The sequence below is a fragment of the Salmo salar genome, chromosome ssa21 (assembly GCF_905237065.1).
Source record: "Salmo salar chromosome ssa21, Ssal_v3.1, whole genome shotgun sequence".
Lineage (NCBI taxonomy): Eukaryota > Metazoa > Chordata > Actinopteri > Salmoniformes > Salmonidae > Salmo > Salmo salar.
The window spans coordinates 23,193,340-23,206,180 of record NC_059462.1 but is presented as its reverse complement, the minus strand read 5'-3'; the positions used below and the strand labels follow the sequence as shown (position 1 = coordinate 23,206,180).

The following is a 12,841-nucleotide window of genomic DNA, read 5'->3' as shown; positions in this document are numbered from 1 at the left end:
CTTTCTTTTGCTCTCTCTCTCACTTTCTCGCTCGCTCTCTTTCTCATTTTCTCCCTCTCTCCCAGGGGCGGAGCATCTTTGCCAGTGGCAGCCCCTTTAATAAGGTGACCCTGGCTGACGGGCGCTCCTTCATCCCTGGTCAGGGGAACAACGCCTACGTATTCCCTGGCGTGGCATTGGGGGTCATCGCCTGCGGGGTGCGCCAAATCTCTGACGACATCTTCCTCACCACAGCCGAGGTAACTGTTTGTCTTTTAATTTGACATTTTCAACGAAAGACGTACACACAATCTCAAACAGTAGAGGTAAGGAGTGCATGTAATGCTTATCAATCCAATGATCTAATACTATTGTTCAAGTTGAATAATATAATATTAGTTTCACTTTCAACATTTTTCTGTCCACTCGTAAAATAGAACATTTTTAACGGTTTCAATTTCTAATTTTTCTACCTTGTAAAATATATATATTTTATATTATTTTTCCAATTTACTTTGTGTCGTAGGAAAAATGAAAGTAGAAATATTTATGTGGTTACGAAAACTGGGTGATTTCTAAATATGTGGTTAAAGTGCACTATTACAGTGTGCAGGGAGACGCATCCAAAATGCTAAGTGAATGAGAAATCTCTCTTACACACACCACTGCAGACAGTGCAGCGGGTAAAGGCCAGTGCTGTGAGTCACAGACTGTGGCCCTTTGGAGACAAGGTTTGGCGCACATGCACATATAACCGGCGTCACTGTGCACATACACACACACCAAGTTTCCCCCTGGCTACTTCAAACTTATAGGCATATACTTTATTAAAATGGTCATGATGCGTTATGAGCACAACCAAATTAAGAAACTTTTGTCACTGACTGCGAAGAGACCTAGGACTCCCTGTCAATCTGCCCTCCGAATTCACTGCAACGTTCTGCTGCGTAGCCTAGGCGAATACCTTGTATAGCCTACAGTAGCTTAGAAAGTCTAACAGTGAGGCCTAAATGATGAAAGGGACATTCAGAATAGGGGGGAACAAAAATTTGGTGCGTAATTTCAACTAATGACCTTATCCATGGTGCTTAACTAACAGTAGTTCCCCCTCATGGCAACTAACGACTGCATGCTAATTATCTTGGGATCCTGGATCCTGGAGCTATGAGTGTGTTGAGCTGCCCTCCAAATTTGTACAACACCACTATTTTGCAGCCCATACTAAACTTTTAGCAGCCCACTAGATTTAGTAACCCATAACCTGTAGGTTACAGTGGGCAAGTGAAAGTAAATTAGACCATAGTATATTGGCATTATATGCCTATCCAGTGGCTGCGGGAGGAGTGAAGCAGGGATTTTATGGAAACGTGACTGTGGGAGGAAAGGCAACTCAAGGACCACTCCTGCAGCATATAGGCACTCTTTGAATATACAGTGCATTTGGAAAGTATTCAGACCCTTTTTCCATATTTTGTTACGTTACAGCCTTATTTGTCAATCTAAACACTGTCATGACTCTCCTGACAGTGGATCAAAGGACTCATCAGCTAGGCAAATGTCTGAAGATAGCCAGACACCCCTTCCCTCCCACAGAAGAGGGGGAGGGGGTCTGTGCCGGTCTTGACACCTTAACACTGAGTTGTAAATTTAAGCAGAAGGGAACTTTTCCGCTCTGCCTTTCGGTATCCACCAAAGGAATGCTTTGTCTAGAGAGAGTGTGGCCCGCCTAAAAACTGTTAACGTCAAAATATTCATTTCTGATGTCCAAATGTTAAGGTTGGGGGGGGGGGGGGTCTAAAGAATAATCCTGTCACATTGTTTATTATTTTGTGATGTCATTAAGGATGGTATATCAAGGTAACGGTAACTCTGAAAGTGTACACATCCTATGTATCAGGTTTACATCTAAATGTTGTAAATATTATATGATGAAATATGAGAATACTTTTGTGAAGATAGCATTGTGATTTTAGCCATCTAAATGAGAATTGTTTTTAATCTGAACTTGTGCCCAGTCAGTAGCCATTCCCCAGTGAGCTCAGAGTTCGTGCCAGCATGATGGAACGCCCCCTTTGGCTAGATTGCTTAAAAGGACTCGCTAAGAATTAACATACAGACCAGTGTGACAGACAGCATGAACTATATGTTACGAAATGGTTGGAACCTATGAAAACCAGACCAGAAAGTGTGGAGCGTTGGGTACACGTAGTAATGGTTAGAAACTTTATACTCAGACTAGGCAGCGTGGAGCGGTGGCTACGCGGCTGAGCGGCTGAAAAAGGTTTAAACTCTACAGACCAGCCGACGTACAGCGTGAGCGGAACGTTACGAAGTGGTTAGAAGCCCTGAAGCTCTCTATCTCTACAGAAGATGATGACCAGAAACGTTCACTGTCTGCAGCTGTGCATGTAAAAAGTGGTCCTAGAACTTAGACTAAAAGACACGAGGTGGGAAGGAAGACAATCCCCTCTGAGACAACTGTTGGTACGTCTGAAGTATCTATTCTAATGAACACTCCAAGACCTGAGAAGCTCTACAACTAAGAAAGACATTGTGACCTCTGGTGGACAACCAGAGCCTTACATCGAGCCACTACCCATAGACGGATTGATTGGTTTCAACAGAGACGACGACAGAGAGACAGCTACGCGTAAATATATATATTGCATTCCTAATCCGAATGAGCGGGTGTTAGGGTGCTAAGTAATCTGGTTACTGTGAGCGTAGTTTCCAAATGTATCTAGTAAGATGGCGCTGAAGAGGATGGCTGACGTTTTACATGCTCAAAACCAACTGTGCTATTTTGTTCGTTTTTTTGCGTTGTTTGTAACTTATTTTTTTGTACATATTTTGTACATAATGTTGCTGCTACCGTCTCTTATGACCGAAAATAACTTCTGGACATCAGAACAGCAATTACTCACCTCAAACTGGAAGAAGCTTTTTCCTTTAACGAGGTTATACTGCTTTCTCGGGAACAGGCCCAAATCCACATCATTTGCGTGAAGAAAAGACAGAGGAAAAGGGGGCGGAGGTCAGACTGCCTTCTGAGAATTCGTAGGCAAGCGAGTAAACTCCCACTTCAAACCATTTTATTGGCTAATGTGCAATCATTGGAAAATAAATTGATGACCTACGATTTAAGATTATCCTACCAACAGGGCATTCAAATCTGACCATAATTATATCCTCCTGATTCCTGCCTACCTTTACGCCCCCAGGTGGTAAGGCAACAACATATCTGCCACGCTGGTGTGTACTTAGTCCCTTCCTGTACTCCCTGTTCACCCACGACTGTGTGGCCAAATACAACTCCAACACCATTATTAAGTCTGCTGACGACACAACGATGAGACAGCCTATAGGGAGGAAGTCAGAACTGGCAGGGTGGTGCCAGGACAACAATCTCTCCCTCAATGTGAGCAAGACAAAGGAGCTGATCGTGGACTACAGGAAAAGGCAGGCCAAACAGGCCCCCATTAACGTCGACGGGGCTGTAGTGGAGCGGGTCGAGAGTTTCAAGTTCCTTGGTGTCCACATCACCAACGATCTATCATGGTCCAAACACACCAAACAGTCATGAAGAGGGCACGACAAAACCTTTTCCCCCTCAGGAGACTAAAAAGATTTGGCATAGGTCCTCAGATCCTCAAAAAGTTCTACAGCTGCACCATCAAGAGCATCCTGACCGGGTACATCACCGCATGGTATGGCAACTGCTCGGTATCTGACTGCAAGGCGCTACAGAGGGTAGTGCATACGGCCCAGTACATCACTGGGGCCAAGCTTCCTGCCATCCAGGACCTATATAATAGGCGGTGTCAGAGGAAAGCCCATAAAATTGTCAGAGACTCCAGTCACCCTAGTCATAGACTGTTCTACCTGCTACCGCACGGCGAGCGGTACCAGAGTGCCAAGTCTAGGTCCAAAAGGCTCCTTAACAGCTTCTATCCCCAAAACAATTAAACAAATGACCACCGGACTATTTACATTGACACCCCCCCTCCATTTGTTTTGTACATTGCTGCTACTCGCTGTTTATTATCTATGCATAGTCACTTCACCCCCTACCTACATGTACAAATTACCTCAAGTAGAGGTCGATCGATTTTATAATTTTTCAACGCCGATACCGATTAATCGTCCGATTTTTCTTATGACAATAATGACAATTACAACAATACCGAACAGTTTTATTTTAACCTAATATAATACATCAATAAAATCAATTTATGAAACATGTTCAATTTGGTTTAAATAATGCAAAAACAAAGTGTTGGAGAAGAGAGTAAAAGTGCAATATTTTCCATGTAAAAAAGCTAACGTTTAAGTTCCTTGCTGAGAACATGAGAAAGCTGGTGGTTGCTTTTAACATGAGTCTTCAATATTCCCAAGTAAGAAGTTTTAGGTTGTAGTTATTATAGTAATTATAGGACTATTTCTCTCTATACCATTTGTATTTCATATACCTTTGACTATTGGATGTTGTTATAGGCACTTTAGTATTGCCAGCCTAATCTCGGGAGATGATAGGCTTGAAGTCATAAACAGCACAATGCTTGAAGCACAGCGAAGAGCTGCTGGCAAATGCAGGAAAGTGCGGTTTGAATGAATGCTTACGAGCCTGATACTGCCTACCACCGCCCAGTCAGACTGCTCTATCAAATCATAGACTTAATTATAATATAATAACACACAGAAATACTAGCCTTAGTTTCTGGATTTGACCATATTAATGACCTATCATTTCTAAAACAAAATGTTTATTCTTTCAGTGAAATACGGAACCGTTCCGTATTTTATCTAACGGGTGGCATCCCTAAGTCTAAATATTGCTGTTACATTGCACAACCTTCAATGTTATGTCATAATTATGTACAATTCTGGCAAATTAATTATGGTCTTTGTTAGGAAGAAATGGTCTTCACACAGTTCGCAACGAGCCAGGCAGCCCAAACTGCTGCAATACCCTGACTCTGCTTGCACAGAACGCAAGAGATGTGACACAATTTCCCTAGCTAAAAGAAATTCATGTTAGCAGGCAATATTAACTAAATATGCAGGTTTTAAAAAATATATACTTGAGTAATGATTTTATGAAAGGCATTGATGTTTATGGTTAGGTACACATTGGTGCAACGACAGTGCTTTTTTCATGAATGCGCTCGTTAAATCATCACCCGTTTGGCGAAGTAGGCTGTGATTCGATGATAAATTAACAGGCACCGCATCGATTATATGCAACGCAGGACAAGCTAGATAAACAAGTAATATTATCAACCATGTGTAGCTAACTAGTGATTATGTTAAGATTGATTTGTTTTTTATAAGATAAGTTCAATGCTAGCTAGCAACTTACCTTGGCTCCTTGCTGCACACGCGTAATAGGTAGTTAGCCTGCCACGCAGTCTCCTCGTGGAGTGCAATGTAATCGGCCATAATCGGTGTCAAAAAATGCCGATTACCGATAGTTATGAAAACTCGAAATCGGCCCTAATCGGCCATTCCGATTAATCGGTCGACCTCTAACCTCAACTAATCTGTACCACCGCACACTAACTCGGAACCGGTATAGCCTCATTATTGATATTTTTATTGTTACTTTTTATTATTTTTTACTTTAGTTTATTTGGTAAATATTTTAACTCTTCTTGAACTGCACTGTTGGTTAAGGGCTTGTAAGTATGCATTTCACGGTAAGGTCTACACTTGTTGTATTCGGGGCATGTGACATGTACGATAAGTTGACTCTTTGTCTCTCCCCCTCTATCTTTCCCCACCCCCTTTCCATTATGTAACAAGATGTCATATCATGTCAATCCACTATGGACTTTAATCTCATGTAAGTGTGTGTGTATTCTGTTATTATTTAGTCAGTTAGTAAATAAATAATTAAGCCAATTTGTGTATTGCTGATTCATCAATAAGGGCTAGGGTTCTTGGAGATAAACGAGTATGCGACGTTCAGAATGAGACTGAGGTCTTAATAATTGACTCTTATTGATGTAAGAGATATCTTTAGAGTTTAAGTCGGGAGATGGTTCCAAACTTTTACTAAGAAATACTTCCTAGAGCTGGCCACCCGACCAAACTGAGCAATCGGGGGAAAAGGGCCTTGGTCAGGGAGGTGAGCAAGAACATTACATTACATTTTACATTTAAGTCATTTAGCAGACGCTCTTATCCAGAGCGACTTACAAAATGGTGCATTCACCTTATGATATCCAGTGGAACAACCACTTTACAATAGTGCATCTAAATATTTTAAGGGGGGGGGGTTTAGAAGGATTACTTTATCCTATCCTAGGTATTCCTTAAAGAGGTGGGGTTTCAGGTGTCTCCGGAAGGTGGTGATTGACTCCGCTGTCCTGGCGGAGCTTGTTCCACCATTGGGGTGCCAGAGCAGCGAACAGTTTTGACTGGGCTGAGCGGGAACTGTGCTTCCTCAGAGGTAGGGGGGCCAGCAGGCCAGTGGTGGATGAACGCAGTGCCCTTGTTTGGGTGTAGGGCCTGATCAGAGCCTGAAGGTATGGAGGTGCCGTTCCCTTCACAGCTCCGTAGGCAATCACCATGGTCTTGTAGCGGATGCGAGCTTCAACTGGAAGCCAGTGGAGAGAGCGGAGGAGCGGGGTGACGTGAGAGAACTTGGGAAGGTTGAACACCAGACGGGCTGCGGCGTTCTGGATGAGTTGTAGGGGTTTAATGGCACAGGCAGGGAGCCCAGCCAACAGCGAGTTGCAGTAATCCAGACGGGAGATGACAAGTGCCTGGATTAGGACATGCGCCGCTTCCTGTGTGAGGCAGGGTCGTACTCTGCGAATGTTGTAGAGCATGAACCTACAGGATCGGGTCATCGCCTTGATGTTAGTGGAGAACGACAGGGTGTTGTCCAGGATCACGCCAAGGTTCTTAGCACTCTGGGAGGAGGACACAAGGGAGTTGTCAACCGTGATGGCGAGATCATGGAACGGGCAGTCCTTCCCCGGGAGGAAGAGCAGCTCCGTCTTGCCGAGGTTCAGCTTGAGCTGGTGATCCGTCATCCACACTGATATGTCTGACAGACATGTAGAGATGCGATTCGCCGCCTGGTTATCAGAAGGGGGAAAGGAGAAGATTAATTGTGTGTCGTCTGCATAGCAATGATAGGAGAGACCATGTGAGGATATGACAGAGCCAAGTGACTTGGTGTATAGCGAGAATAGGAGAGGGCCTAGAACAGAGCCCTGGGGGACACCAGTGGTGAGAGCGCATGGTGCGGAGACAGATTCTCGCCACGCCACCTGGTAGGAGCGACCTGTCAGGTAGGACGCAATCCAAGCGTGGGCCGCGCCGGAGATGCCCAACTCGGAGAGGGTGGAGAGGAGGATCTGATGGTTCACAGTATTAAAGGCAGCAGATAGGTCTAGAAGTATGAGAGCAGAGGAGAGAGAGTTAGCTTTAGCAGTGTGGAGAGCCTCCGTGACACAGAGAAGAGCAGTCTCAGTTGAATGCCCAGTCTTGAAACCTGACTGATTAGGATCAAGAAGGTCATTCTGAGAGAGATAGCAGGAGAGCTGGCCAAGGACGGCACGTTCAAGAGTTTTGGAGAGAAAAGAAAGAAGGGATACTGGTCTGTAGTTGTTGACATCGGAGGGATCGAGTGTAGGTTTTTTCAGAAGGGGTGCAACTCTTGCTCTCTTGAAGACGGAAGGGACGTAGCCAGCGGTCAAGGATGAGTTGATGAGCGAGGTGAACCCGATGGTCACTCTGACAGAGCTCCAGAGTTCCTCTGTGGAGATGGGAGAAACTTCCAGAAGGACAACCATCTCTGCAGCACTCCACCAATCAGGTCTTGATGGTAGAGTGGCCTGACGGAAGCTCCTCCTCAGTAAAAGGCACTCGACAACCCGCTTGGAGTTTGCCAAAAGGCAAAAAAGGACTCTTAGACCATGAGAAGCAAGATTCTACTAAAGTACACCAATTAGAAGAAGAGTCTTTCTTGGGCCAAGAAACACAAGCAATGGAGAAACCTCAGATTGGGGCAATGGTTCACCTTCCAACAGGACAACGAACCTGTTTTTGCTTTGTCATTATGGGGTATTGTGTGTAGATTGATGAGTGGAAAAAAATACATCAATTTTAGAATAAGACGTAACTTAACAAATTCTTTGCGCAATAGAAATGAATGGTAAATGTTGGAGTCACTTTTATTGTAAATAAGAATGTAATATGTTTCTAAACACTTCTACATTAATGTGGATGCTACGGTGATTACGAATTATTCTGAATGAATCGTGAATAATGATGAATGAGTTGGAGGCATAAATATCATACCCCCCCCCCAAAATGCGAACCTCCCCTGTTATTGTAATGGAAAGAAGTTAGCATCTTGGGGGCATGATATGTGTGTCTAACTTTCTCACTCATGATTATTCATGATTCATTCAGGATTATCCATAATCATGGTAGCATCCACATTAATGTAGAAGTGTTTAGAAACAGTCTGCACTTTAACCTCAGTCATTGTATAATTTCAAATCCAAAGTATTAGAGCATAGAGCCCTCCATTTCTTTACTTCTCTTTTTCATTTCCTGTTTCTCTCAGGCGATAGCTGACATGGTAACAGAGGAGCACCTGGCCGAGGGAAGACTCTACCCTCCACTCAACAGCATCAGAGAAGTGTCCTTTAAGATCGCAGTTAAGGTTAGAGACTGACACCACCCCACAAAACCATCAATACCAGCATTACATCCACACAGATTTGTTACTGCAGAGAAAGACACTTTCTCCATGTCAATACATCAGTGCTCTGTGTAACTAATTGATATTTCTACCCATCTCTCAGGTGGTTGACTATGCGTACAGACACAAAATTGCCTCCCTTTACCCGGAGCCCAAGGACAAGGAGGCGTTTGTGCTCTCCCATGTCTACAGCCCCGACTACGACTCCTTCGTCCAGGACACCTACGACTGGCCCCAGGACGCCATGAAAGTCCAGGATGTGTGAACTCCATCTCCCATCAGCCACCTCTTTCTATCCCCATGTTCGATCCCTCAGTACAGCACAAGGGAGCTACACATATCAGACATGCGCTGCCGCCTCTCCTCTCCAGATTTCGCATTATTTCACCAATCATCACTCAACAGTCGCGTTCCCCAGCTCAGACGTTGCATGCATCAACCAATGGTTCCATTCCACGGCATCGACAGTGCCTTCCGGCACCAGATTGCTATAACATATGAGGTTAACTCATACATAAAATACCTATCCAGGCGTTGTAAGATCTGGCATGTGTCCGCAACGCCTGGGCAGAGGAACGCGCCCAACGCCTTCTGTAGTTAGACACTCCTTTGCCTCTAGACACTCCCCAGTACCCATAGAATGTAATACATAGGATGTACATCTGTAGGAGATTACAAATGGTTAACCAGCAAAAATATAATTTAAGGGGTATTTTTTGAAGGTTCAGTCATTTCATTTGATGTCCCCCTTGACTTTTGTAATTGCTTTGTTTACCATATCTCTATATGCGTCCATATAATCGAATTGCCAGGTTAGTGCCACAACGTTTCATGTGTAACTTGAGGGAACCCTATCTGTTCTATACATTCTATTTCTATGTTTCTATATTCTATTTTGAGATTATTTATTTGTGATTGATACAGAATCTGGAGACAGACTGTTCTGTGTCACCAAACCCCTAATAACACACTCCGTTGAGCATGTTTGGACTAGCTTTAAGAACTTATAGGCTAACTTGGGAAGAAATGGCATATTCCCGAAAGGTCTCTGTCATCTATTGTAGGCATCTCAATAGTTTTACCTTGCTTCCTTCACTTGGAAAAGTGGATGGGTGAATCCCATATCGCCTTTACCTGTCCATTGTTTAAATTAGTCTAGATAAAAGGACATAAAGGCAAACCCTCATAGTGCCGGCCTCTGTTTGACCTCCTGACCTCACATGTAATATCCTGCAGATTCTAGTCTTTAGTTGGAGGATTCTATCAGATATTAGCAAAGAATGATATGTACAAGCTGGTTCACACTGCAGTATCATTGATTTTAAAGCACAACTCAAATATTATTAACTGACAACTTCTTGCTCCCTGTTGTCACTTCATACTTTAGGCTACGCTCCTGCCAAAGCCTGGGTTACAAGAGGACCAGTTCGATAACCTATAGAATTTGCTCATCTTGTATTTTTATTCTAGACTTTGTCACAGATTCCCTGTTGATGCGTGTCAGATTTTTAACGCGATGACTAGCTACATTTTTATCACTGACATCATTACCATTAGGAACTGACTTTTACATTTGAGTAATTTCGCAGACACTCTTATCCAGAGCGACTTACAGTAGTGAGTGCAATTTTATATTTTCTTCGTACTCGTCGGAATTGAACCCACGACCCTAGCGTTGCAAGCGCCGGGCTCTACCAACTGAGCCTCAAGGGACTTCAGGTTTGTGAGGTGCCCGACGTTTGTGTACAGAGGAAGCTTTAATAAGCACTAGTCTATCACTAGCCCATTCATAGATGCTAACTACCTTTAGCATTTATTCATGACGGTAACTTCTGGCCGGGGGAGTTTTGTTAAGAGCTTGTTCTGAACGTTAACACAAATCGCTTGCGGTATGATTTTGGAAACATAAGGAAAGTAGCTTTCATATCAGCAAAAATGTTTTTCTAAAACCAAAAGGTTAAATTACTACGTACCTTTTATAGGGTTGGTGTTCCCACACGGCCATATCTCCATGTTGCAGCGCTTGTTTACAGAAGACTGAGGCGACCTGTGCTTATTAGCTATCTATTGTGCTCGAACACCTGTGTAAGCATAACTGGAGAGGTGTAATTCGTCAACTGTAGTCATACAGTTGTATGGATGTCTGCAACCCTGCTCAGTAAGTTAATGTTTTATTTGAGCGATTCTTACTCGCTAATATGAAAGATAAGTTCCATATGTTTCAAAAACCGTATCGCAACGCTGATTATTGATGTTTCTAAACATTAAAACATAGTTCACATGATCCCACCAATAAGCAGTGCTTATAGCTGAGAATGCCTTGGATTCTCGAGAGCAAGTGTAGCTCCATAATAATTACATATGTGATTGACTCTTTGGGTATGCTTTTTTAATAATGGAGGGGTTGCATCTTATGTGTGTAGTTTTGTATAAAGCGTTGCCTGTTTCTGTTTAGGTGTTTTTGCTAAAGGTAATGACAGATATGGTAAATGTTCTATTTTATTTTCCCCCAGAGAATATTATGCTCTGCTTAAGTGTGATGCACCACAGAAGGAATTCTATTTGGGGTTTTCAAGGAAAAATGTGTTTTTGAAGGGAATAAAAAAGGCACTAAGTGAATATTGTTAGCAAAACTACTGTTTTATTGATGATTAACACATTGTGGACACACTGCTGATGAAGCGTGTCTCCTTCCACATGTTGGTTTCTCCACTGTAGCATCTCTTAAACTGCAGACAGTGCTGCAGCCCCGAGCACTGGTCTATCAGCAGGCAACAGCCAGCCCTGGAACAAGAGGAACAACACTATATAGGCCGTATTCATTGAGAGACAGGAACAGTAACTAGAAGGGCAACTCTTTACATTTATATAGGCCTTATTATTCTAAGATCACTTGAATAACCGTGGCTAAGGGCTGTTCTTACGCGCAATGCAGAGTGCCTGGATACAGCCCTTGGAATACAGCCGTGGAATATTGGCCATATAGCACAAACCCCCGAGGTGCTTTATTGCTATTATAAAACTGGTTACCGATGTAATTAGAGCAGTAAAAAGAAATGTTTTGTCATACCTCTGGTTTACCACTGCTATCAGCATTCAGGGCTTGAACCACCCAGTTTATAATACACATTATATTGCATATATCCTGTTCTGAGTCTCTTCGCTTCCATGCTCTGCCCCCACGCCTCCTCTAGCCCCACCCTCATCATTCTTTGCCTATCTTGGCGAAGGATCCGGCCAGTTATCATCCTAGGGGAGAGAAACAATCATTGGTGCCGCTCTCCATCAACCATAACCATTCTTTAGTATATTGCTATGTCATTCATCTCCAGATCTTGCGTGTGCTTGCCACCTACTCGATTTGGTTCTGGGTTCTGATATTTTCAAAACTGCGTTGAATGGAAGTAGCAGACAAGTACCACCCCCTCTCAAAGCCTCTACCAAAGCCTGTTCCCTTCCCTCCCTCTTTCTCTCACTTTCTGTTGATCCTGTCCGTCTCTCTCCTGTGCTCGGCGGCCCGGTGGAGCTGTGCCTCCCTCCTCCTCTGGTTGGTGCTGTGGAGCTGGTGCAGATACAGCTCCCTGGCCCTCTGCTCCGCCATCGCCTTGGGGGCACAGTCGTACAGGACAAACGGGGTACCCTCCGAGGCCAGCTGCCTGCCAGGTGCTTTCCTACTGAGCTCCTCCAGCTGCAAAGCAAAGAGGATATATAGGCCCTTGCTGAATTCCCTTTCTTTACACCTCTCTCTGAAATTGTGCACTTGCTCCCCCTCACCCACTACACTTACACACACTCACTCGGCTGCTAGCTGGACCTGTCCCAGGCGGTCTATGAGGTCCTGTATCTGTCTGCTCCATCTGCTGTCAGCCTGCTCCAGAAGCTCCTGCAGGTACTGCCTCTGCTTGGGCAGCCGCGGGGTCATCAGCGGGCGGCCCCAGAAGATGAACAAGCCCTGGGGAGGAGGGCGTGAAGTTACTCTAGATCTCAGTGGAGAAACACATCAAATTAAATAGAAGTATTCACGGGGACTCACATAGAACCTGCTGGGTCTTGAGGCAGACCTTTCCCTTGTGGCCTCAGCAACACCCAGGTTAAATGCTGCCACCCTCTGTTCTCCCGGATCAGCTACTGCTCAGCCTG

General features: G+C 44.1%; 1 protein-coding gene and 1 long non-coding RNA gene across 3 annotated transcripts in view; one reads left to right on the top strand and one right to left on the bottom strand.

Annotated features, from left to right (window-relative positions):
* me3 (malic enzyme 3, NADP(+)-dependent, mitochondrial) overlaps positions 1–11,320 on the top strand; it is a 27,605-nt gene extending 16,285 nt beyond the window's left edge. For both annotated transcript variants that reach the window (XM_014164545.2, XM_014164546.2), the window contains exons 13-15: positions 66–239; positions 8,564–8,662; positions 8,805–11,320. In XM_014164545.2, the coding sequence (XP_014020020.1) occupies positions 66–239; positions 8,564–8,662; positions 8,805–8,966 (435 nt within the window). In that variant the 3' untranslated portion in view covers positions 8,967–11,320. The remainder of the gene's footprint in view (positions 1–65; positions 240–8,563; positions 8,663–8,804) is intronic.
* Positions 11,321–12,841, bottom strand: LOC123729557 (uncharacterized). Its single transcript, XR_006761184.1, has 5 exons — positions 12,735–12,841; positions 12,489–12,653; positions 12,178–12,389; positions 11,772–11,950; positions 11,321–11,485 (listed from the first exon to the last, which is right to left on the bottom strand). It is a non-coding gene; the product is annotated as an uncharacterized lncRNA (long non-coding RNA).